Source organism: Lissotriton helveticus, chromosome 1_1 (genome assembly GCF_964261635.1).
Source record: "Lissotriton helveticus chromosome 1_1, aLisHel1.1, whole genome shotgun sequence".
Lineage (NCBI taxonomy): Eukaryota > Metazoa > Chordata > Amphibia > Caudata > Salamandridae > Lissotriton > Lissotriton helveticus.
The window spans coordinates 848,691,205-848,717,782 of NC_136057.1; the positions used below are offsets into that span (position 1 = coordinate 848,691,205).

The following is a 26,578-nucleotide window of genomic DNA, read 5'->3' on the forward strand; positions in this document are numbered from 1 at the left end:
GGGAATTGGAGGAAGGAACAAGGGAGGCGGGTAGGGAACAGTGGGGTGCGTGAGGGTGGAGATTGGATGCAAAGTACTGGGTGGGGTATTACCAGGTAGTTCACGCTTTTACCCGTGACCCAGACAGCCTACACTTTACCTGTGACTCATAAAAACTACAGAAAGAGGTCCTAGGTGCAAGATAACACCTACCCTGACCAGTGATACGAATCAAGAATCGTACTTTATTTTGGGGCGTTAAAGGAGACAGAGCCTCTGTTTTCAACCCCGGTTATGGTCTTTTGCTTCCTCTCACAAAGTCCTTTCCCTAGGCACAGAAATATTTCTTTTCACGACCCACCTACCCTAAGAAGCTATATCATGTTTCGATTTTTGGAACACTACACGGTGTGGTGACTGGATAACCCTTTTAGATACTCCTGAACTTGTGTTCTGATGGCTCCTTCTTTTTCCTCTTTTATGAGCCTCTGGGGGAGCCCCTTGGACTCCGAAGACAAGGAGCCGGAAACATCGCCCCCAACACCACCATTAGAACCTGAAGAACACTATTTTGACTCACGAATATTTGTTTCTCCTGAAAATAAACCTCAATCTGTTCGCAAATACATACAGCCTCCTCTCCTGTATATCAAACCTGTGCTCCCACAGGCCTATAAGAGTCTGGTTTAACAGGGTCCTTATCCGGTTTTAGTAAGGTTATTATGGTGGCCTCTCTTTAAGTAGGAGGAAATATTCCTGTTTCTATTGCTTCCAAATAAACCTGCAGAAGCCTAGGTGCAACAATATCCACATATTCCTTATCAAAGGCGGCGGTGAATCCATCCACTCCTGGAGATTTGTCCGAAGGCATGCCAGAGATTACCTGCCTCACGTCCTCTACCTCTTTGGGCAATTCCATATATTCTCTTGCACCATTATTGAACCACGCCAGAGCAATGGTATCCAAATAGTCAGCGATATCAGAGTGGGTCGGGTCTATAGGAAAATGTACAACAACTGGTAAAATTGGGCCATAGTATGGAGTATATCCTGTGGAGTTCTGACAACCTCCCCAGCCTCTGTGTGCAGTTCAGTGATGTACTCAGTACCTCTAGGGGCTCATAGTAGGTTAGCCAACGTTTTCCCAGCCCTATCTCCATCACCATAGCGCCTGGCCTGTGCGTGTTTGTGCAGATAAGCTGTCTCCCTCTCTGCCTCCTCCTGAAATTCAGTCAATTTCGCCCTAAGTTTAGCCGTAGCAGCATTTGACAGGCACTCCTGGTTATCCCTTTCTAGGGTCTGGATATCACGCTCCAATGTTTGTAACGTGTTACGTATAGCCCCCAGTACTCCTGACTTTATCGCCATGCAATATCCTCTGGTGACAACCTTAAAAGCCTCCCACAGAGTCCCGGGCGATTCCACCGATCCCTCATTAGTCTCAAAATATTCAACTATTTTCTCCCTAAATTCTTCCTGAAAAACCTGACCCTGCAATGCTGAAGAAGGGAATCTCCAGCTAAATGGTTGTATGTACTGCGGTGGAATCTGCAATTGTATCTGAGCGGGTGCGTGATCAGATAGTGTGCGTGGGTGATGTGTAGCTTCCGTTACCCAAGTGTGTAGAACCCTAGACACCAGCAAATAGTCCAGCCTGGACAAAGTGCTCCTATTCTGTGTCACACAAGTGCCCTCTCTCGCCTTCGGGTGAAGAGATCACCATGTATCTATCAATTGTAATTCTTCTATAATATCCAACAACATGGCTACTTCCTTAGGATGATGCTTGCGAGCCGCCCCCTGTCTATCTGCTGTGGGCGATAGCACTACATTGAAACCGCCCCCCATAAAACCGCTGCCGTCACCAACGACTGAATTCCTTGCCACACTTGTTGAAAAAATGACGGGCTATCTGTATTAGGACCGTAGGTGTTTACTATCACAACTGGAGTGTTGCAGAGCGTCCCCTGCAACAGGATATATCTGCCTTCATTGTCAATCTGGGAGTGGTGTGTTTTCCAATGTAGTCCTCTATGTATTAAAATCGCCACCCCCCCTTGAGCTTATCTATTGTGTCTGAGTGTATTCATGTTTGCATACATTAAATAAGTCTCCTGCAGTAGACAGATGACCTCTTTATGCCTAATCAAGTAAGAGTGGACCAGCCTGACTTTCCTCCTGTCGTTTAACCCTCTAACATTCTATGTAAGACATTTGATGGACATCATGATCGATGCAGAACCAGGTTATATTTGTGGCTACGCATTCTATCTCTCGTGTTCACAATGAGTAATCTATGCATAGTAACCTCAGTGTGCATTGTGATGTGTCTACCTCTCTGAACTAGCAGCTGATAGGTACCCGTGCAGTCCAGGCATAATTGACACTTCAGTTGCGACATGTAACATGGCAGGTACAACAAACAAAACAGAACCCCACCCCTCCTCCCCTCTCCCACACCAACCCCCCAGTCAGGTTATGAGTCACCCTCCCTCTGCCCCATGAACCAATAACATTCAGTTTATAGTGTTAAACATAAGGGAATCATCCCATGGGGTAACGTGAGTTCGCTGGCAAACCACCCCATCTCTATTGGTGGTGTGGCCGAGACTGTAACACATAGTCGCAGCCCAGAACAATGAGCTAATCTAATATACAGGAAGTCCGTCAATAGTTCTCAACCATGCAACTCTAATAACATAGTCACTCCCACCCAGCTGCCCTCAGATCTACCATGATACCTGAAAGAACGCTTATCACAGTGCAGTTTATCCATGGCATACAGTTATCTGTGTTTCCAACGTATATGACACGGATCTTCAATCATTGTCACTCATGGACTTTTCCGTCTGAGAGTCATTTACCGCACCCAGTTGTTTATGATCTTTTGCCATTTGCTTTGCATACGCAAGAGCAGCTTTAGCGCCCGTAAAAAAAAGGTGGGTTTTCCCTGGCCTTGAACTCTTAGCTTGGCAAGATATATCAATGCATATCTTGTCCCGATCTGTTGGAATATTTTTTTCGCAGGAATTAATTCCCTTCGAGCCTCCTGAACTTGGAGCTTGAAGTCCGGGTACAATGCTATGTGATTTCCTTTTTATTGTACATCTCCTTTCTCCTTTGCGAGCCTGAGGATCGTGTCCCTATCCGTGTAGTTAAGGACTCTTGCGATGACCGGTCTCGGCGGCGCACCCGGTCTCGGTCTGGGACCCAGTGAGCGATGTGCGCGTTCAATGAGAAACATAGCGGACAGGTCAGGACCAAAGAGGTCTCATCATCTCCTCAATGTATTTTTCCATGTTTTGGATATCTGTCGACTCCGCAATTCCCGTAGTGCGTATATTGTTCCTCTTTGATCTATCTTCCAAATCTTTGTTCTTCTGCCGTATTAACTGCAGTACACCATCCATTCCTCACAGTTTCTCTCGGTTTGACCTTCCTCTGTTTCCGTGATCCTTGTCTCCAGTACACTCATGCGGCCTTCTTGTTTCTCGGCACGTTGCGTGATTCTGTCCCTCCTTTCCGCCAGTGAGTCCATCTTAGTGTCTATCCCTTGCAGACTAGACGTTAGATCTAGAATTAGATTTAGGTCCTACTGGCCACCATCATTGTCCGCCGCTTTATTAGATTTTTTATAAAAATTTATCTTCGGCTGCCGCGTTTCAGGCTTCCCCATCTCTGTGGTCTGTGCTGGCTTGATCGAGGAATGTAGAACAAATCAGCCGAGGACCGATCTCCACCACGCCGCACACCGCGTGCACAGCGGGACCACAATCAAGCACGTGCTCCCTATTTTCCTGAACCTCCTGTGACCACCGCCCAAGGCCGTAGCGGTCGGCTGCTGCCCCATGAACTGTAGACTTCAGCCAATGGCGCCGTCATTGCGGTGCTATCTCATACGTACGCCCCTCCGTTATGCCTTAAACGATGCCCGCAGTCTATCACCCGGGGAAGATGCACACTCCTCAGTGGCAGCTGGACCCCAACACCGATGGTCAGCACGATGGGCCTCTAATCCTTTGCCAGGATGCCCGACCTCCGTGCTTTCCAGAATGTGTTTTCAGGAACCCGTTCCTGTATCCGGCTACTGAACAAGTCTACGTTTTTGCACAATAGAATTATTGCCAGCGGGCAGATCACCGTGCGCAGTGCACCACTTCCAGCTCTGAACAGACCCTATGCGCATCCTGCGCTATAATACGTTCGGGGCAGGCACCCCTACATCATTTCCAGCCTCCACTTCCTTGCCCCCACCTGCCCCGCTGCACCGCAGGTAGACAGCAATGGCGATGTTAACCTCGATGAGTCCTACACCGCTGTACACCTTCCGTCGCTGATTCGAGTTTGCCCTGCCCCAGGCTGCAGATCTCCCAATCCAAAAGAGGAATGAAAAGTCACCTGAGCGATCCTGTCATTCACAATGCCCGCTGTCTCCTCCAGCGTAATCTGCTGCAATCAGTTGCTCCCATTTATGCCTCACCGTCACGTCTCCTAAGATGGCTGCAGCCCGGTCTCCAGCATCCCTTTCCCCTTCACAGTATAGGGCGCCGAGCCACCGCCCCGCATTCACCCTGTAATTATAGAAGTGTTATCTGGCGCTGTTGATCTTGCCGCACTCCCGGTCTGCCCCGCCTTGGCCTCCAAGAGCTCTGCGACCCCCGACGAGGTGCGCCTCCCCCGTCCAGGGCAGACCGCGCCAGTGCCTCCTCACCTCGGCTGCGCTGCTTCACCTCTACCTCTGCCAGTAGCTGCGCCGGCCTCCTCCGTCTCCAATCTGCTACCTCACGGAAATCCGGTGTCAGGTAGTCACCGACCCTCAACCTCGCGACCACCGACACAGGGGTCGACACGTCGGGGGTCGCCAAGCCAAACGCTGGGAGTCGCCCTAAATAGAGTCCCCGCCGCCACCAAGTATAACAGAAGGTCGGCCTCCAATCAGCGATGCATCCCCAGGCTCCGTTCCAGCTCATTGCCCAGTGCAAACACAGTCAAGGCTCGCTGGGCTGAAGCGACGGCTATCTCGACACAGTAAGTAGATGTCCAGCACGGGTTGGATGGATAAATACAGGATTTTTCAAGTCTCCGCCAGCAGAGCCGCTTTAGTGTGCGGCCATTTCGCTGCACAGCTTGGCCACGCCCCCACTACATGCCATGGTTCAGTGGTCCCAAGCGTAGTTCTGTTTCTGAGCAGAATCCCTGCAACACTGTTTGGCAGAGCTATGCACCCTGTCCAAGCAGCAACCACAATCCTAAACTGGGTAAGTCAAATACACACCCTCTGGTAGCTTGGCACAGAGCCGGCAGGCTTAACTTAAGATGCATTGTGTAAAGTATTTGTACAACACTTAAATATTAAGTCAATAGCACTGGGAAGCAATAAGCGCCTATGGGGGTTATCTGGTCGCGCTGGAGCAAAGTCAAAAGTTCAGACCAACCGCAATGGAGTGCGGGCCGGGTACAGGAGCCCAGCGAGGCCTGCTGAACAAGGTACCTTATGCAAACCTCTGTGTGGGGACAGAACACTGCCCATTTAGATTTCAGCTCCACCCTCCTATCCTTTCCAGGGTGACCCATCGGGAGGCAGATGGCCACTGAGTCACACCTAACCTTCCTTTGTGTATGGTTCTTCAGAGGGAAAGCGCAACGTCCAGCTGTCACCCACCCTAGATGTGTTTTGGAGGGAGGCTGCATGCTCACAGAGCTTTAAGAGAGATGCCATATTTCTAAAAGTGGCATTTCTTAAATAGTAATGTTGAACCTAACTTTGCCAGCGAAAAGGATGTTTCATTACCATTCCAATGATATTAAACATGTCAGAGCTACTCCTTCAGGAATTACAGCGTAAAAATGTAATAAGGAATTCCAAGTGTTAACCTATGAGATGGGAAGGCCACACAGTAGTGAAAAACAAATGTAGGTGTTTTTCGCTACCAGGGCATGTAAAACTTAAAAGTACATGTTCTACCTTTTCCTTACATAGCACCCTGCCCTATGGGATACATAGGGCCTACCTTAGGGTTGACTTGTATGTATTAAAAGGGGAGTTTAAGGCTTGGAAAGGGGTTTCAAATGATAAGGCAGAGTGGCAGTGTAAACTGCACACAGGCTCTGTAGTGGCATGCATGAGATGTGTTTCTCAGGATTACTTATGTGGATGGCATGATCAGTGCTGCAGGCCCACCAGTAGCATTTAATTTACAGGCCGTGGGCACAGGAAGTGCACTCTGCTAGGGACTTGCAGATAAATTCAATATACCAATTGTGGATAAGTCAATGAATCCATGTTTAGGGGTGAAGCACAGGCACTTTAGAACAGGTTAGCAGTAGTAAAATGCTCAGAGTCCTATGGCCACGTGTGTCAGGTCTAACAGTCTCTTTGACTTCTTGGATCAAAATAGGTTGATCTAGGGTGTCCTTCTCCTGCCTTTAGAAACAGGGAAGCAGGATATCTCACAGGACCCTCTCTCATATCCTCATGAGTGCTGTGCTCAAGTCGGTCATATAATCTAGTATAGCATGCATCATGGCCCGGTTTATTGCCTCTTGGGAATGGTGCAGGGCCCACCAAGTGTCTTTGATCCCAGTTGAGGGTTGACTCCTACTGTACCACCTAGCTAGCCATATTAAGAGCGTGCCTCTCTTATCTCCTTCTGCATAGTAGGCTCTTTAGGGGAGCATATTCCTGCAGCTGTTCCCGTTCTCGGATATGATTGCGCAGCGCGTGACCCAGCTCCATGTATCTGTATCTTTCTGTGTCGGCCATCTGGTATTCAGCTTGCAGGTCTTCAAAAGAGATTATGGCCAGTCCTCTTCAGACATCCCATAGGTGATCTATTCCCAGTAGCCCCCACTTAATAAACCCGTACAGGCTCCTAGGTTTGTCGTTATTTTTAGCTTGGCAGGGAAGAGGGTGTTCTCCAGTATTGGGGTGTCTTTCATAGATTCACATGCATGAATCATTCCCCGTCGTCAGAGTGGGAGTCCCAGGGTACATAAAAAAGCAATCATTTGTATATAAGAAAACCAAAATTCTTGGTAATACCAACCAGGAAGTAAAGTAGCCGTAAGCTACAATGGAAAAAACGTCCACACTCAGGACTATCCTAGTCATTTTGTATAGACCAAACTACAGCCAATCAGGCGCTAGCACCCACTAGAATGCTCTCCCCAGAGACTCAGGCTCTCAGATTTTCTACCGCACGTCGTGTGAAAGGGAGTCTCCCTGAGCTCTGCTCAGTACTTCTCAACCTGACTGTTTTTTCTCCTATTTTTGGAATGTCTTCTTCAAAATCTCTCTTCAGACCATGTGAGTCTTGTGGGAAGCTTAGGCTTTTTGAAGAAGATCCCCACAAAAAGTCCATTTATTGCCTATATTCAGACCATGAGGTAAAGGATTGTAAGATCTGCAGGACCTTTCCTCAGAAGACCCTCATAGACAGAGAAGGTCGTCTTCCACTATGGTTGCAGAAGATTAAGGACCAGGATGATCCTCTATCTGAGGTAGGAAGTTTGGCTTCGGGGTCTTCTATAACTTCCAGAAAGAGAAAGATTGAGGAAGAGGTATCTTCTCCTGGGGTTAAGGTGTTGAGAAAAGCTAAGGATTCTAGCTTGCATTCCTCTTCTACCGAAAAAAAGGCTTCTCCACCTTCTAAATCTGGACCTAAAATGCCCCCGAGAAAATCTGCTAAGTCTTTGCCATCTAAAAGACTGTCAGAGAAAAAATTACCTCAGAAAAAGACCTTGTCGACTACTTCATCGTCGACGGCTGCTCCGTCGACGGTTCCTCCACCTCACTGTTACTTTCTCTTCGCCAAAGCCTCAGATGGTGATGTCGTCGGCTTCTTCACCGTCGACGATGGTCTTGGTTTCAGTGAGACCCATCTCGTCGACGAAGATTCAACCTTCAAGCGTCGACGTTCCTTCGTCGTCGAAGTTGAAGCTGATATCGTCGACGAGTACAACGTCAACTAAGATTAGCCCGTCGACGAAAGTCATCCCGTCGACGGGTCCCTCGTTGACGAAAGCAGCTTTGCCGTCGACGACCACACCGTCGACGAGAAGTCCATAGTCGTCGAAGATTCCACTGTCGTCAATGACGACTTTGTCGTCGAAGATTCCACTGTCGTCGTCTAGTTCCTCGTCGGCGAAAGTTCTACCGTTGTCGACAGCTTCGTCGTCGACAAAGTCAACATCGTCGTCGACGAAACTAACCTCGTCGTTGACAACATCGTCAACATTGAAAGCCCCGTAGACGAAGCATTTAATATCTCCGTCGACGGTCCGTTGACGCCTCTTCTGTCATCATGTACGGATCTGCAGGTTTGGTCCGCTGCTCCGCCTGCTGCCTCTTTTATTTCACCGTCGACGGGGGCTTCATTATTACAAAGAAGAGGCTCTACTCTACTGCCTCTTTCACCCCTAAAGTTGCCAGAACAGCTTCTGGATTCAGAGGAAGATGACAATCGGGAGCAATCTGATGAGGACGACAATTTCCGAGCAGCCAGAAGTCCGTCAGAACTATTAATAAAGACGCAGGAGGATGATCATGAAGAGGAAGAGTTTTTTCCTGCACCAGTTGCTCAAGCCCCTGCAGCAGTACCAACAGCACAGATGCCATGAGACCTTCTTACAAATTTACAATACATGTTAAATGACTATTACCGCCGGTTCCCTCCGTCTGAGTCGGCAGACTTGCTTCCGGCGACACCCATGACTCAAGCACCTGCCTCAGCCTTGAGAGTCACAAGACTGTCTCCTTTGACACCAGTACCTGAGGTACAATCTTCTAATCCACCTTCTCCAGCACAAACCCACCATACGTGTGACACCACTGATGACGACAGGGAGGAAGGAGAGGTGGACGACCAATCAGTAATGTCGGAGTAGGATAATTATCAGACGCAGACCCCATCACCTACTGCTCCTCATACGGCAGACTTTCCACCTGTTGATATTGGATGATTCCATCTTGTAATGGAAAGAGCAACAAAAAGGTTTCAGATTTCCATGGAAGCTAAACAGCAGGATTGTTTTTTATATGACTTTAAAGATCAGCCACACAAGCAAGTGAGGACAATCCCGATAATAGATTTTATTTGGAAGGAGGGCCTGAAGGTCATGTCCACTCCTAATTCTTTACCAGCAGTCTTACCTCGAACTGACAAAAAAGTACAAGGTGCCCATTACATCACCTGCATGCCTTATCGCATAGTTCTTCAAACTGTGGGGGGCGCCCCCCTGGGGGGGCGCAGCATCCCTTCAGGTGTGGCACGCACTTCACCCCACCACTTCACCTTCACGAGTCATGTGTCTCAGCCCGGGCTGCTGCAGCTCCTGTTGCTGTGGGCCCGGCTGAGATTGTCTGGAATCAGAGGCCAGAGGCGCAACAGGTGGAGAGGGGGGGGGGGCTAATTCTTCCAGCAATAGGAAGAGTAGACATGCAGGGGCTCTTAAGAATGGGTGAAAAAAATACAAAGCCTCGTTAACGCGAATTGGTCTTTTAAAGACAGCTTCTGAATTGCACAGATTTGGATTGTAGTTTAGCCCTGCAGTAATAGTAGTCTGTGATGGCAAACGATCATGTTTGTAACACCTTAGCAACTTTCACATGATTCAGCGAATTGTATTGTACCTTCCACTGCATCTACTACTTCACGAATGGCATTGTTTGTAAAGGTGGTCACAGAAAAGTCATTTTAAATTAACTTGCTTTGACCAAGCCATGGTTGGCTGAGAGTGTCTGGAGTCACAGGCCAGAGGCGCAATAGTTGGGGAGGGGGAGGGGGGGCTAATTCTTCCAGCAATAGGAAGATTAGACATGCATCTAAGAAGGGGTAAAAAAAACAAAGCCTCGTTAACATGAAATGGTCTTTTAAAGACCAGCTTCTGAATTGCACAGATTTGGATTGTAGCTTAGCCCTGCAGTAGTAGTCTGTGATGGCGAACGATCATGTTTGTGTGAAGTACTCGGGTGCGGCTGGCAGCTCCAAAACTGTCTGTGTGTGTGCCCGGGAAGCTGTCTCATCCCGGGCTGACAGACATGACCAAGCCCTTTGAGCCCTATAAGCGTTGCACACCTGTGAAGGCATTTGTATCCCCCAGGTCTTAGTCAGAAGCCCCTTTATGGACTTTGGGGATCCTCTTGCACCCACGAGGTGTGTCCGAACTGCGACCCTTTGCAAGTCGAAACTGGTCAGACAGGAGGTCCTGTATGTTTTTTAAGGCCTTTGACATGACTGCCGCCACCGATTCAGATACTGTTGATTCTCACATGATGATCAAATCCGTGTCCATAACATATCTTACTGTTGTGTCCTGCCTCATGTACCCAAGCTCTTCAGCCATGTCTGCGTGGAGGTGAGTGACAAAGGGGGACTACGGATTATCAGTGTTTAGCAATGCAATCAGACCCCTCGGGCCGAGCTGCTGTTGAAATTTGCAGGGAGGGCAGAGATTGAAATGGGACCGCTCAAAGGGGGGACTGCCCACTGGAACTCTCCTCGAGCCATGTGACGTCTAAAACCGGAAGCATGGCAACACCTGGCCGTACTCCACATAATCATGGATTTTTCAATTGTGTCAGAAAGCATGTTTTGTGGAACTTCTTTTTCTGATATCTTGTTTAGGGGCAAGGATGTGGCACAACCGCCAGAGCTGATGACTGTAGAGCTGGGAAACCAGGTTCAATTCTTGATATCTGCTCAACATCCTGTGATTCTGGGCAAATCACTTAATTTCCCTGTGCTTTCAAAAAATTAATGTGTAAAGTGCTCCAATACATTTGGGTCAAGTTGGACTATATAAAACTGCAAAAAATATATTACAACATTTTGTGAGCACTCCCATTTCAAGGCACTGCTCAAGACTGGAACTGGAGCTCAACCTAAGTATGGCAGGAGCAAGAATCCATCCACACATTGTCTCTGTGGAGAAAAACATGCACTCCCACACCTGTGTTTTGGGAGCGTTTTTGCTAATTCAGCCTAAATTTTGTGTTTTATGTGAAAGAAAAAGCACCAATGTAATTTGTTTGTGCTAAATTTTCTTGGAAACTTTTCATTTGAACTTTAGAATAAGCACATGGACTACCAAAAACTTCAGTTTACTAAACACTCTATCTTTATTTAATATTATTTGCCCTATATGACTCTCTGCAGGAGGGAATGGCCATCAGTGATGCAGAGGGCCAGCTTCCAGAACTTTTTTGTCAGGTGGTGGTGGTGGCGGTGGTAGGAGGGGCTCGACGTGTTAAAAGGTTTAGATGAGGGGGCTCGGCCGACAAAAGTTTGAAGACCTCTGCCTTATCGGACAAGCTAAGACAGTCCGTTGTCACTCAAGCGGCACAGAATAAAGCCAGAAACCCGTCCTCACTAGTGACTGCCCCACCTGACGGAGATGGAAGACGTCTCGACTCCATCGTGAAAAAGGTATCAACAATAGCTGCGACTACTATCCGAGCAGCAAATTCCCTAGCAATACTAAGGAGATATGATAGACAGATGTGGTCAGACATATCTCCATATCTCAAAGCTTCCAGAACCGGAGAGGTCAGAAGCAAAGAAGGTGTTACATTAAGGGGAGTGCGTCTCTGCAGAGATGATTGACGCAGCTGTGGATGTGGCAACCACAGGCTTCCGTCAGTTGGCGGGCGCGGCAGTCTTAAGGAGACAAGGTTGGCTGAAGTCAACCTCCTTCCGGCAAGAAGTCCAGGCAAAGATAATAGGAATGCCTTACGATGGAGAATATCTATTTGGCCAGCACATTGACAAAGCCTTGCAGGCCATAAAGAAAGATACAGACACCGCAAGGTCGCTGGGAAACCTGCAATTTCGCAAATCGTCCTTTCGTGGCGCCAAAGGACGTGGGTCCAATTCAAATAGAGGAGGATATTCTCAGCAGCGCTCGTACCATTCATCACAAGGTAATCAGCGATATCAACTGTATCAACAACAGACATACGGACAGCGAAGCAACAACTTTTCGCAAGGAAAAAGAAAATCCTCCTATCGGGGACGAGATTCTGCTAAAAGGCAAGGAGGGTTTCATGAGTGCTAGTTGCAGTTACAGCTGACAAATCTAAAAATGGCACGTTTTTGTGGGTTCTTAAGAAATGTTCTGAAGTATCTCATCAGAATGTGTTTGTCTTCTGTGATATGGAGTAAGGAGGGTAGTGCACATTCCAGTATTTGTTTGTGCGAAGGAATGTCATATTCAAGTGTTCTCACTAAATACTCCTAAAACTATTCACACATTTATATGGATCTGGTTAAGAGCTTGGGGAAAGTTATTCAGCAGTGTTCGGAATTGATGAGGAAACCTTTAATCTACCTAGGATAGAAATAGATGGTTATAAAGGCATGAGATGGTAAGGGAGAGGTGATTATGGCAGATACTGCTACCTATTTTGCTTCTATGTCGGATCTTATTCTTTTTCTTCATGGTGAAGGTAGAATATTTGCATAAGAACAATCAACAATTCATTTCACGGGGCATTTTCTGGCAACAATTTGTTTTCATAGCAGACAGATTTTTGAAAGGGCATTTGTTGCAATCAGTAGTCAAGCTGTTCTATGTTGACATCACCAAGGCAATATGGGAACTAAATTAAATCCTAGTGTGAAAAACCATGTGTTCTGTGCAGTTGTTGAAAAGTCTGCATATTGTATGTTATCGGAAGATGACCAATGGTACGATTAGTAGATAAACATGTTTGTTTTTTTACAAAAATGTAGGAAAAGTTGTGGGGTTTCTTTTCACTCAACTTTCAGCTTAAGGAGAATGAGCATGCTACACCAATTAAACATAACTTAAGGTATGTGCATAATAGTGCAAAGACATTTTTATCATAGATGATTTTAGAAATGTGTTCAGGTGGTATTAAATCAGTTGGTACTGCAGAACGGAATTCAGGAAACTTGAAATTGTGTCTCCTGCAATGTATCCAGGAGTTAATGGCAATATGGGACACCATTTTTAGCACCTTGGACATCAGATCAGCTTATCAGCAGAGTGACCCTAGTCACCATTTCTGCCACATTTTTTACTCTTGATGGGACTTTTTTGTTACACCAGAATACTGCTTGATTAGTCCATGCCACTTTGCTATTCCACAAACGCATGCATATACTGTTTCAGAATATCAATGTGATGGTAGAATTCCAGGAAGACATCTTGATCTTTGCTTGATCTGTTGAAAGACACACCAGAACACCAGGTGATCCGTCAAGCACTGAAGGCATTCCTTCCTTCTGTCAAAAGAAGAGTAGTGCAGGTGTTCACAGACAAAACCACCGCCATGCGGTGCTGCAACAAACCGGGCGTGGTGAGGTCATGGACCCTATGTCCAGACGCTATTCTCCTTTGGACATGGCTGAAACATCAGGGCATATCCATGGTGGTTCAACACCTAGCAGGTTCCCTGAACGCCAGGGCGGACTAACTCAGCCGCCGGTGCATGATGGATCACAAATGGCGTCTTCACTCTGAGGTGATGCAAGGTCTCTTTCAGCAATGGGGAGAGCCTTGGTTAGATCTGTTCGTCACAGAAGACAATGCGCTATGTCAGCAGTTCTGCGCGTTGGAGTTTCCAAGGCGGCGCTCGTTCAGTAACGCTTTTCGTCATGAGTGGAATTGTGTCCTCCAGTACCCCTTCCCGCCTGTACCACTTCTACCCAGAGTGCTGAAGAAGATCAAGTGCGACCGGGCCCAAGTCATTCTTGTGGCCCTGGACTGGGCACAAAGAGTTTGCTACCCCAAGCTCTTGAGCATTGCATGGCCATCGATCCTCTGATCAGACTTCCTCTTCGGGAGGTTCTGCTGTCGCAGCGGCAGGGACAGTCCTCCACCCAAACCTGTCCAGCCACTACCTCCTTGCATGGAGATTGAGCGGTGATAGTTGACAGCTTTCGACTTTACTCCCGAAGTCTGTAATGTCATCTTGGCAGCCAGGCATCCCTCCACTAAAACGGTATTCACTTGTAGATGGAACAAATTTGTGGCATGGTGCACAGCAATGAATGGATCCCCTTCTGCCCCTCTTTCAGAGGTTCTCCTCTTCATTCTATCTTTGGCCCAGCAAGGCTCTGCTCTGGGCGCTGTCCTTACTTATCTTATGGGTGCTTCCTTCTATCCACTACATAATTGTTCTCTTCATAGTCTTACTTTGAAGACCGTTTTCTTGCTTGCCATCACCCTTGCAGGGTGAATGAGCTTCAGGCTGTCTCTTCCAAGCCTCCTTTTCTTGCAGTTATATGGACAAAGTGGTCCTTCGCACCAGGCCCTTTTTCTGCCCAAAGTGGTTCTCTCTTTTCACATAGGCCAGACCATCACATTGCCCACCTTCTTCCCGCCTCTGCACCCTTCCAAAGCGGAGGAGAGACTCCACCGTCTTGTCCAAAAACGTGCACCGTCCTTCTACCTTGATCGCACTAAAGATTTCTGGGTGGACGATCTTCTCTTCATGGGTTAATTGGGCGCCAAGAAAGGTCGGGCCTCACACAAACGTACCATCTTTCGATGGGTTGTCCTATGCATTAAAATCTGCTTTTCTTTGGCAAAAAAAGGAACCTCCAGTAGGACTGCGTGCCCACTCTTATCAAGGCGATGGCAGCCTTTACTGCTTTGAGACGTGGATTTCCGCAGATTGAATTCTGCCAGTCAGCCATGTGGATACCCGTGCACACGTTCTCAAAACATTACTGCCTGGGTAGCCAAGTCCGGAGAGACTGTTTTTTTGTCCGTTCTGTTCTTCAGGACTTTCTGGTGTGAGTTTAGCTCGCAGATTCACATCCGGGTATGGCATTGCTGGGTTATCTATTCTAAGGTAAGGAATCTATAATTCATGGTTTCTTTCAGATGAACAAGTTACTTACCTTCCGTAACAATGTATCTGTAAGAGACGTACATTAGTTAGAGATTCCTTACTGCCCCACCCATCCTCCCCATTCTGCAAACTGACTTATAGGGATTGGGACTCCCTTTAAGACCCCTAGTTATATGCAACATTGGTCAGTGTCTTGCATGGCTCTGCGCTTCTTGCGTGGAAAGTCGTGTCAGAACTGACATCAGCGCGCCTGGGTGGCGTCTAAGTAGATACCGCAACATCATCCCAGCGTCCACGAAACCGACGACGGACGCGGAGTCGACCAACTGACGGCGCCTACCGACGCACAGGGGTACTGCTATAGAAAAAGTTCTCCAGATATAGTCTGATGCCTGGGGGTAATTCTAAGGTAAGGAATCTATAACTAATGTATGTCTCTTACAGATACATTGTTACAGAAGGTAAGTAACTTGTTCTTTAAAGTTGCCAAAATGGTTTTATGTCTGGGAGGTTGACCAGACTTAATCATCAGCAAGTTCACAATGAGTTGGAACTTGCTGAACATCTACAAGGTCTCTTGCCTCTACTCCTGGCAGACTTTGAGAAAGTCTTCGATTTGGTCAGTTAGAATTGCCTGTTCGAATTACTGTCTAGAATAGTATTAAGGCTCTGCTGCTCAACGTATTTTTTTTTATATTATAGACAACCCATAGTCGGTGTCCCAAGTCAACAGACTGTTTCAACAGAGATTCCCTTTCAAAAATGTTACCCGAAAGGGATGCCTGCTCTTTTCTATTTTTCACAGTCAATATAAAACATTTGGCCGAATGGTTGTTATATTTGAGAATTATTTTGGGCTAAAGGGCTGGAGGATGGGGTATCATCATCTACTTCTTTGTCTTCCTTACCACCCCAGGTAATTCTATTCTTCAGGTGATGGAGATCATAAACCAATTTGGACAGGCTTCACGTATTTGTGTTAACTGGTCCAAATCAATAATTTGCCTGATACAGGAAACCCTGGCAGAACCAATGAAGACTTCAGATCTTAAGTTGGTGGAATTGATGAGTTTTAGATACTGGGGTGTGTACAATCTCAAATTTCATGATACATTACTGCTCTGGCCATTGGAACCCCCCCTTGTAGGCCCCCTCTCTCTTTACCTCAGCAGAGATATCTGGTAGATACTTCCTCCATCCCACTGTCCCTCCTGGGGATGAGGCAATCACCAAAATAATATTCCGACCGAAAATGTTATGTGCACTCAAAACCTGTTTCACTTTCTAGCTGCCTTCTTTCAGACTGTTACCACACTGCTAAGAAATGTCCTCTGTGACCGTAAAATCCAGTGCCTCTCAAAAGTCAAATATATTAACTTTGATTTGAAGGGGCATTGGCGCATGATGGACATCCTCGCCTACTATCGGGCCTTACACTTTTTGGTTATAAATGAATGGATCTATGGGCTACAAAACAGTCCTGCTTATGCCACTGAGATCTGGAAAATTGAGGATTATTCTCTCCTGCATTACATATGAGGTTGACTTCGCCATGTGCCTTCTGCTACCAAAGCTGTTCTCATCGTTTGTCAGGCTTCACTTCATGAAATCCAGTGAATGGGTGGGGTTCACAGGTAAGACATCCCTGTGGATCAGAAATCTTATGCTGGAGGTTTCCACCTTTGAGACTTCTCGTAGTTGGACACAAAAGGAATCTTTCAGTTGCTAAATAACTTTTTGCAGACTTATGACGTCCGTTGAACACAATTATTTAGATATATGCAGCTGCAACATGCTCTTTCTGCTTATCTCAAAGGTATTGGTGAAATTATAGACTTTGACCCCCTAGAACCTAAATTGACACTTGAAGCACTACAGGATAAGATTCATGAACTCTCTTAAGTACCTAGTTTTTAACTTCCTAGATATCATCTTCCTATGGTGCTTGCAGGGTAAGTATCCTATGTGCGATTCACCAGAAGAAGGCTAGGGAGATGCACATTTTTGTCTCGTATAGAAGAAGCCAGTCTGCAAGATACCACTTAATCCAACTCCGATATTTTACAGAATTTACTATAATTGAGAAAGGCTGTGGAAAATGGGTAGGGACTGCTTTCACATGTGTAAAATATGCTGTTCCAAAATTAGAACCTTCCTAAACACGGTTTTTGAGTGTCTGTGCATTCAACTATTCTGGAAGGAAGTCTTTTGAGTATTTGAAAGTCTTAATTGATTTGAGACTGGTTTTTGTACAAAGACTATTGCTCTAAACTACAGGGCTGAATCCCCTTCCACTCTCTGGATGCCGAAGAGACATATATAGATGGGAAGGATGGTGCAAGCGTTTAGGGCATGGGCTTTTCCTCTTACTACTCTCATCAATGTATTTAGTTCTGCATCAGATTGCTGTACCATGCCGTGCCTAAGGCATGATTATGAAAATAATGTGTAACTAAAACTCTTTAATTGTACCTAGACTTGTATATTCAATACATATTATTTAAAAAATGGCATATTGAAGAAACTAGTACAAAGATGAAGGTTAGGGCTACATTCTGGGGACTGTACATGGATGAGCAACTATCTGCTTTTTTAAGTAGTTTGTTGCAATACATCGCACTAGAGTTTAATGTTACGTCCAGTCAGTTATCTAATTCTATGTTTGCTGATGCCCCTTGGATAGAACTTGGTGTGGATTTCCTAGATCTGTATGAACGCTGGACTCTAAGAAAAATGTATGCTAAAATTCTTATAGGTTTTCTTAATGGGCAGAGAGCAAAGGGATTTCCAGCCCCACTACTTTAGAGTTCTTTGAAAAGTGTTTTCAATCAGAAAGTTTCCCTCACTCTTTATTAGTTTGGACAGTAGGGTTTAGCTCATGTCACAAAAGTTAACTAACCTTTTTTTTCTAATCTAGGTATTAAACATAAACACACGGACTTGTGTGCGCCTCAGATAAATGGTTTAGGTGAAATTAGCCCAGGTATGTGGAATTCTAAAGCCAGACACCCACGACATATTGTTTTGGGGTCACGGGCAACAAGTTTTCATGTGTATTTTTTCCTTGGGACAAGTAGGCCCAACCGCCTGCAGCACAAACCCTTTGACTGCCAGTTTGCAGTAATACATTATGGATCAGGGAAGGGCACTGTCTGCAGTTAAGGTAATATTTGTGTCCATGTGTTAATGCTGTTCAAACTTGTATTTATGGTTTATTAATTGAAAGCCTTTATTATTAGGGTGAGCGGTCTAAGTAAATGATGTAAGCTCTGACTGCACTACTGACAGTGGTTCCAGTATAAAAATGTGTACACACGTTTTAAAAGTTTAGCAATATCAGGCAATCTATAATACTCCCAGAATGCTCTCTGATTGGATGCAAATATTTGCAGAAGCTTAAAAGGAAGATTAATGATTATTTGCTTACAAAATAAAATGTTCATAAAAAATGACAGTAGGAAAAAACATTAGCTAAACTACTGTATAATTTCAGGTGCCATTTCTATGCAGCACCATTTAGTAAAATGTGTTGATGCATGCTAATATTTCCAGAAAATATTCATAAGGGAAAATCAGTGTAAACAGTTTCAAAAAGCTTATGGGAAAAATAAAGTAAACAAGCATTGGCCAAGCTAGTAAGTCTGAAATTGTTGGTCAGCTTTTTAGTTATTTCAATATGTGACTTGTTTTGGCACGGTTTTTGTAAAAACCTTACTGGTGTGGAAGCGGTTGGGCCCTCACCATTATAACAAACATTGGCAAAAGGAAAAAATAAAAGGTTTTGCTCTCAAAAAAGCAAACAACTAGTTACTGGCACTTAACAAAACTACTTTGTGTGCCGATATGTTCCTTGTGAAAGAGCAGAATGCTTTCACAGTGAAGCCAGCCGATACAGAGAGAGAGAGAGAGAGAGAGAGAGACGGAATTTCAATAAACTCAAAAGGTTACAGTTAACGCCAGACCAAATTTGGCGTCCAATTATTAAAGAAAGTCTCACAAGTGTACCCATGGTAAATATCCTTGCATGAAGTGCAGCTATACGGCTTTCATGAATTCACAAGAATTTACAGAAGTAGTGCAAGAAATAGAACCCCTAGAAAATATTTGTGAACTGCAATTTCGCGTGAGCAAATATGCATGTGTAGAGTTGCTCATACGAAAATCTAAGTGTTTGCAACTTTACCTTAACTCCACCACCTTTTTCCCTAAATCTGGAAGAAGGTTTGTGTCTGCCATTGTCAGGAGTAAATTTGCAACATTTCTCAGTATGGGAAAAGATCGGAGAAGATTTGTTGAAAATCCTTAAAACATGCAAGTTTGTACGCTCAAAAAGGCATTCCAACCCTGAAACTATTGCTTACCTCTACCTTCAGCCCCAGTATGAAGCTCTGTGAAAGCGTGGCAACATAAGGCGATTGCTAGTATTCAAACATTACTATGGTATGAACCCTGGCATAATCAGAGAGGCTATATCAGAGCTCTTATATAATGAGATTGCTGCCATAATATGTCGCCGCACTACATGGCACCACAGGGACAGGTGGATTTTGTTGCAGGACAAGTAGATTTATGAAGCAACCTGCCCCAGGGACAAGTAGATATTTTATTAAATTCCACACCCTTGATCTCCAACACAGCACTTAGTACGCTTTCACTAGAATCGGATGTAACAAATTGTCTACGATAGTTAAGGTCGAATAAGTTGCCCAGAAAATTTCTAATGTTTTGTGTTATATCCAGTTGGCGCCGGCTGTCTGCCTATGCTAATGTGTGGTGCGTTTTCTCTTAAATTGAAGCACTTACGTGATGTATTCTGGTCTCATTAGTACACCTGTGTTCTATGTAGTAGCTACAAAACATCTCTGCGTACAACTTTAACCAATGGTATGCATTCGTTTGATAGAATTCATCTCTGAAAATGCCCCCATCAGGAAGAAAACAGACCGCAAAATCTGTCAAAGCTGCACAGGAAGAAGAGGCTGTTTGCCCCTATGAATTTCAGGCAGAGCAAAAGAAAAGTCCTAGTGGATCTGAAGAGGACATCAGGGAAGGTGTAGTATTCCGAAATATGTTTCATGATATTCTAAAATTGATATGCACATTATTGCACACGATTAGTTCCATCTGAATTAAATGAATGAAATATCAAATATAAGCATGTCACTTTTGTACTATGCTTCCAAATGTGAAAGTGTGCTATTGATACCAAATAAGATGTGATTTACTTTGACTTCAGACAAGCGCCAGGAATCAAATAAGGTGGGTTGAATAAACAAATACTGTTTTCCAAACTGTCGAAGGAATAATCTCCATTAAGCGACACAGAACATTTCTTCTCCACAAGGTATACTCCCTACAATCGTAAGCTTGGATTAACTTTCCCGACGCTCCAATAAATGTAAAGTAAGAGAGGAATCTCAGAATGCATGCTCCAAGAAAGTGAGCTTTGAAATAAGCAACTAGCAGGAACTGGGGTTAGGATATTGATGTTTAGGACAATAGGGATACATTTAGAAAAATACAGGATCCCTTGGATAAACTATGGAAAAGAACTCATCAAGTGTCCTAATAGCGTACCATGTGATTGTTCATTCCCTCGTAGAAATTAGCATTTGATTAACCTGAACTCAAATATTACAAGGCTTCCCTTACAGGACAAAAACTACATTTGGTCAATAAATAGTGAACATTAGTTCCTGGCTGGCTTGTGTTTTTCACATGGGACACATTGGTTTCATAAATCCATTTGTCCTTGATGTTTTTGGAAGTCATATAAAATGCATCTAGATTATTCAAGGGGAGGGAACTCCTACATAGGCAGGGAGTACTAAAATGAGTATTGTTCTCCAGTTGCTGGAGGATAAAACAGTTGAAGCTGAGGCTATTTTGGATGCACAAGAATTTCTCAGTCAATTGAAGATGCTCCTCCATGGATATTGTGCCCTTTCAGCATGGTCAGTACCATACTGCTGTGGAGTCAAATGGAGTCCCGGATGTCGGCCCTGTGACCTACTTTTCAATAGTTTACTCTTCTTTACTCTTGCAGATGTCCTTCTCAGCAAGACGTCAGTCCACGAGAGGTCCTAGATAAAGAGGTGGACGTTTCTTCCATCCCCTCTACCCAAACAGGCAGAGCAGTGTACGCGACTGCAGGTTTCGGCGCCCTCTCCTACATATTACACTGGTCAAGAACAGGTTCCAGTGCGCCCTCCATCAGAGCATCCAGATGAGAGGCAGGGTTTAATACCGTGTTACTTCATATAAATCATTCTATTTTCTTCCCAGCATGTTTTCCAAATCCCGCGCCTCTAGCTAAAAGTGCTCTTTCTAAGCTAAATAGGATTAGAGCAATGAATAACAACATTGAAAATAAGTCTTTCACATCGTCTAGGCTTTGCTGAGTGGTTAATACACAAGAGATAGCTGGGAGTTCCATTTTTAAACACACAGCTTCTAGATGGATTTGAAAGCTCCTGTCTGGATACACGGGTGGTGGAGGGCAAGGGCTATTTGTGCAGAGGAAAGGTATTCACAGGAGCTCTTTTTTGTAACATTCCGCTCCACAAGGGTTAAAGTAGCGACTTCTTACAACACATATTTGCGCACATTTCTTAATGGATTTGGATGGGAAAATGGGTTTCCAAGTAAGTAAGGTGGTTCTGTTGCTTAATTTAACCGTTCAGTGTACAGCTCCCATGTTTGGTGCTGCTATAAATTTGTTTAGCTAAGTTTCTCTCGTAGGGGGATTTCCATGATAAGTCATAAGCATTAGAATAGTCCTTTCCACGTTTGGAAACACCGGAGCACTTCTTTAGGTATATCTTCTTAAGTGGACATTGTTTGCCTTTCTTCAGGAAGGCCTTTAAAGACACAGAGATGGAGAGAGAGATGGAGAGACATATCATGCAGCTTAAGTGCAGAGGCTACACTTGCAGAAGTTTTCATCATGAAGTGAAAAAGGTGCCAGTACACTATTTGTTTTAAAGAATTTGAAATGTTTAGTACACAGAAAAAAAAAATCTCATTCACAAAATCCTTTTTCATGACAGAGATGCATAAGCATATGACAGAGTAGCCCCGTAGGCTGCCATTATATGGCTCAAAAAATAGACTGTGCCTTTAAGCACCCCTAGAACACCAGTACCCCATCATGCACAGCTGGTGGCAGTTTCTTCAGTTTTTTTTCTGGCTACTGCTGACAACTCTAGAGCATGGAGCATGGAGCTCGACCAATTTTTGTTTTTCTCTTCAAGATTCACTTTTGAATTTCACTAACCCGGTCGACGTCTAACTGATGTCAAGAGGAAGTACTGCGCTGACCTGATCGCTGTCGATCCAGGGCTCAAAGTCAAAGAAACGTCGTTGATCTACATTGAGGCAGAGAATACCGACGGTCCATGCACCCCGTTCGACATAAAGGAGCCCGGTGCAAAGGGCGACACCTTTCAAAACACCAGCGAAGTCTTTATTAGCATCGATACATCACAATCGATCGACGTCGACACACACCAGTGTAGTCTATTGACATCCAGACACCGCCGGCTATTGACATCCAGACACTGCCGTCTATCGGCGTCGAGATGTGATCCGCCATCGAGACATAGTCACCAGCAAAAAGTAAATTGACGTTGAGGGGAACAGAAAGGTAGTCTTCTAAACTGTCAGCCTCCTCAAAACTTCAAGAAGCGCGCAGAAAGAGAAGAGTAATCTACACATCACCAGATTCGGATTATTCCCATACCTATTCTCCATCATGGGATGTCTCATCTCCACATCCAGTGCTTCCTCTTCCGCAGCCTCCGCCCCCTTCAATAGATATGGAACCAAGGCTTCCAACGCATCCACCATCGGTCTCAGACTCTGCATTTGTCTTGCACTCCACGTCTTCCAGGCTCTCCCATCATCCGCACCATGAAGGTAGGTCTTGTTTAAGACATACTAGAGACACCTGAAACATGGGGCGGTACACTCCGACTCTCGGACTACTCAATTCATCGGTGGACGACATCTCTACCTTTCAGGTTCAGGACATTCCGGTGAGGGGGCCTTAAAAGTTAAATATCCCAGAGTCCAAACCGACACCTACAAAGTGGATAATTTTCAAGACCCTGCAACAACGATCAGCTTAACCGCCTTTGCTGCCTCTCGTTCCATGTCGTTTTGCGCAAGCTATTGACCTTTTCCGTACACCTTTCTCTGTTAAGTCAGCTCCATCCAGGCTGCAGAAAAATTACCGTCCCCATGAGCAGGACCCTGCCTTCTTTCGGACGGACCCGACACTGGATTCTGTCATTGTGGTGGCTGTGGAAAAAGCAAAATGCCACTGCTCCTACCTCGACAGTTCCACTTGACAGAGAGCCTCAAGCTAGACTCAATGAGGAGGAAGTTCTGCAACACAGCACCAAAGACTATGAAAGCAGCCGGCGCCACAGCCTTGCTAGGCAGATACGGTGGAGCGATGTGAGAGCCGCTCCAACAGCGGGGACGACTCTATGGCACTCACACCATTAAAGAGCTGGCCAGAATGAAGGCAGAAATGGAGACGCTAAAAGCTGTCGGTTTGGAAAAACCTAGCAAACAGCGGAAATCTTTCAGGCCTTTCCAACGCAATTATTCCTCACAGAGGGTTTAAACCCCTCATTGGTATCTGGGTCGCCCGGTGGGTACACAACAGTACCAACTATCTTATCTGCCATATTGAAAGAGAACGGTCAAGCCAGCAGTTTGCGCACGGAGGCAAACTGAAGGAAGTGACCTGCTTGGGGTCACCTCTGTCCACCTCTCGGCCTTCCATACCAAATGAAGAGTCGAAGAAACAGTGGAGATTATACACCAATGCATGTTTATTCTTAGCACTCAGAGTGGGTCTCCATCTGTCCAGTCTCGAGAGAGTGCTGCAAAGGGAATTGTTACAAAAAACACAAAGACATGTTATTTGCATTTCACAGTTGACGAATAGCCTGCCCACAGTGGAATTTCCCAGTCTGGCATGGAGCAGGTGCAGGCGAACAGTGAAGGACTAAAAAAACTTTCCACCCTCTATTTCGCATAGCCCGAGACTTTGTTAAGGCCGTTCTACCTTGTGTTGCCATTAAACTGCCAGACAGGTGTGGGAGTCTTGACGTAGACAGATACACATGGTAGCTGCACATATCTTGTACGAGAAACAAAACTTTGCCAGCAACAGTACTCGGAATTGGATTATGCCTACACATGAAAAGTGCATGAAATGGCAGTTAGAATACAAAATGGCGTAGCAAATGCTAACTTACATATGTTACTAATGAACATGTTTCTACAAAACAACCCACAAGATCGAAACCCGGAATGTTTTCTTTCCCCTCTTCCGTTACTCACTCCGGTAGGGGGAAGCATCCAACATTACCTGGCAAAATATTGCTCAAGACTCCTGGGTGCTGAATATTATCCGCAATGGATACTCTCTCCGATTCATCAGCACTCCACCGTCCATACCTCTGAAACCATTCAGGTACCATCTGCAACACTTGAAATTGGAAGCCAGCATTATATTATAGAAGCAGGTGGTGGAACCTGTCCCTCTTCTCCAACGAGGCACAGGGTTGTAGTGAAGATTCTTTCTCGTCAAAAAGAAAGATGTTCAAACCCTTTCTCGACCTCAAAACACACACAGGTAGGTTTGGCAAGGTCTTATAATAAATACACATTTTTATAAATGCACTGTGTGGTTCTTTTTCACTTAATCTATACCAATAAGATTATGTTCTGGTTAAACAAGCTGCTTTACACTCCTTTTGGTCTAGGCCTGACGGCTGCTCTCCACACATACCACTTAGAGAGTTTTCCAAGGTTGTCTAAGACCACTAAAATCACCATATGGCTTGTCTGGATTGGTGCACGGTGTCCACTTACATAAGTGTGCGTCATATACCAAGCCAGCTTCTCACAATCTCGATCATGAAAAATTATTTTCTGATGGAGATTTTTTCTGTGTAAAAACACTTTAAATCCTTCTTAGAAATAGTGTACTCTCACCTTTTTCACTTCATGATGAAGACTTTGGCCAGTGCAGCCTATGTACTTAGACTGCATTATTTGTCTCTCCATCTCTGAAGTGTTTTTACATGCTGAAGAAAGGCGAACAATGTCCACTTAAGAAGATATATCTAAAGAAGTGCTCCGGGGTCCCCACACGTGGGCGAGGCTATTCGGGTGCTTATGACTTGTCCTGGAAATACTCCTACGAGATAACTGGAGTTACAGGTAATCTGAGGAGGATCCTGGCTAGAGAAATGAAAGGCCCTTACTTTTAACAATAGTTCTCCCTCGAGGGGTGCTCCCCAGTGTTCTATTCTGCATAAATTTGGTTGAAAAGGATGCTTTCAGCCTGCTCTAAGAAGGTGGGAAATGGCAACAGGTAGGCCAGTAGGGTCCTGGACGAGGATTGAGGCATGGGTAGGGTTTGGGTAGCTCCCGGAGCATGGTCTTCTCTCCCACCTTCACTTTTGTGCATTGAAATGTGGGAGGGTCCACTCTCCTCTGGGCTCTGCCATTGGCCTGGGACTATTTTTCCTAGAGGAAGAGTGATTCTCTCAGACATTGGCCAGGAGCTTTCGTTCTTGGTGGAGAGGAGGTGGGAAAGGAGTTCGGGCAAGACCTGGGCCTGACTAGAAGGTGCTTTGTATAATCACCCCCATGATGCTGCAGGTAATCGGGAGGGGGTTGAACTGTCCAGTCCCTACAGCAGTTTCACTGGGTGTTCATCCTCTTCAGGTGTGCCCTAACCTGAAATGATCCTGTTTGGTGTTTGTTTACCCGGGTTTACCTGATCTGGAATTCGTAGACTCAGTCATGCAGCGGCTGGAAGCACTAGGCCGCCTGTAATGGCTTGTGGTAAAATTCTTCCCAAGTTACTGCTTAAGGTGAAATACAGCCATTCCCACTGAGGACCTTAACAGTTTCACACTCAATGCTTTCTTTTTTCCTTCAGTACTAATACTAAGTTTTTTCCTAAAAGAATTAAACTGCTAAGAGGGACTCTCCTCAGATATGTCACATCTGGTATAGCATCCATAGCACTTTCTTGTTTTCATCATAGTTTGTTAGACATTATGTTCCATGAAAAATGCACATAAACAATACAAAGACTTATTATTATCTAAAACTGTACAAGAGGCACATAAATTCATGATTCTCTGATTATCCTTACAATGGTGTAGAATTTATAAAATATTTGCCTGCCCAATGGATGGAGTACTTTAAAAATATCCTTGTCCTGTAAAGTTTTATGTCATGCAGTGAGGTGACAAATTATGCAGTGTTTTTCATTATATCTTTGCACTGTTCATGCAAATTTAATTATCAGGCTTTGAATTCTAGAAAGCCTCTATTTCCACATTTCTGCAAATCTATGTAAAGGGGCTGAAGTAGCTGGGAAGCAGTAGTTCCAGGACTGGAGTACCCTGTGAGTCCAGTGACAGCTGTTACGGAACAGGGGTGGCAGGGTGGGGGCGGAGAGGGGGAGTAAGAAAGGAAAAAAAACACACTTACCTCTGCACGCCGCCGTCGTCTCTCCTCCCGGAAGCAGGAAGCACACAGGCTCACCTAAGCCAATCACAACGCTGCTGTCACCAGCATGACAGCAGCGTCGAGATTGGTCTAATTGTTGTGGTTCGGTGCTCAGACAGGGCCTTGGAGCCTATGCATGTTCTCCACCTAGGCTGTGCAATTCAGGCCGTGGATAACATGCTAAGTGCGCATGACTATTTGGCCGGCCCAAGACGGCTGGGCAAACAGTCA

General features: G+C 45.3%; 1 protein-coding gene across 6 annotated transcripts in view; it reads left to right on the plus strand.

The window, feature by feature from the left end:
* SYCP3 (synaptonemal complex protein 3) overlaps nucleotides 1-26,578 on the plus strand; it is a 1,302,221-nt gene that overhangs the window by 144,724 nt on the left and 1,130,919 nt on the right. For 4 of the 6 annotated variants that reach the window (XM_078675094.1, XM_078675093.1, XM_078675105.1 and 1 more), the window contains one exon: nucleotides 19,704-19,851. In XM_078675094.1, the coding sequence (XP_078531220.1) occupies nucleotides 19,704-19,851 (148 nt within the window). Of the gene's footprint in view, nucleotides 1-17,717; nucleotides 17,784-19,703; nucleotides 19,852-26,578 lie in introns of all 6 variants that reach the window. The other 2 variants (XM_078675124.1, XM_078675114.1) reach the window with 1 other exon arrangement.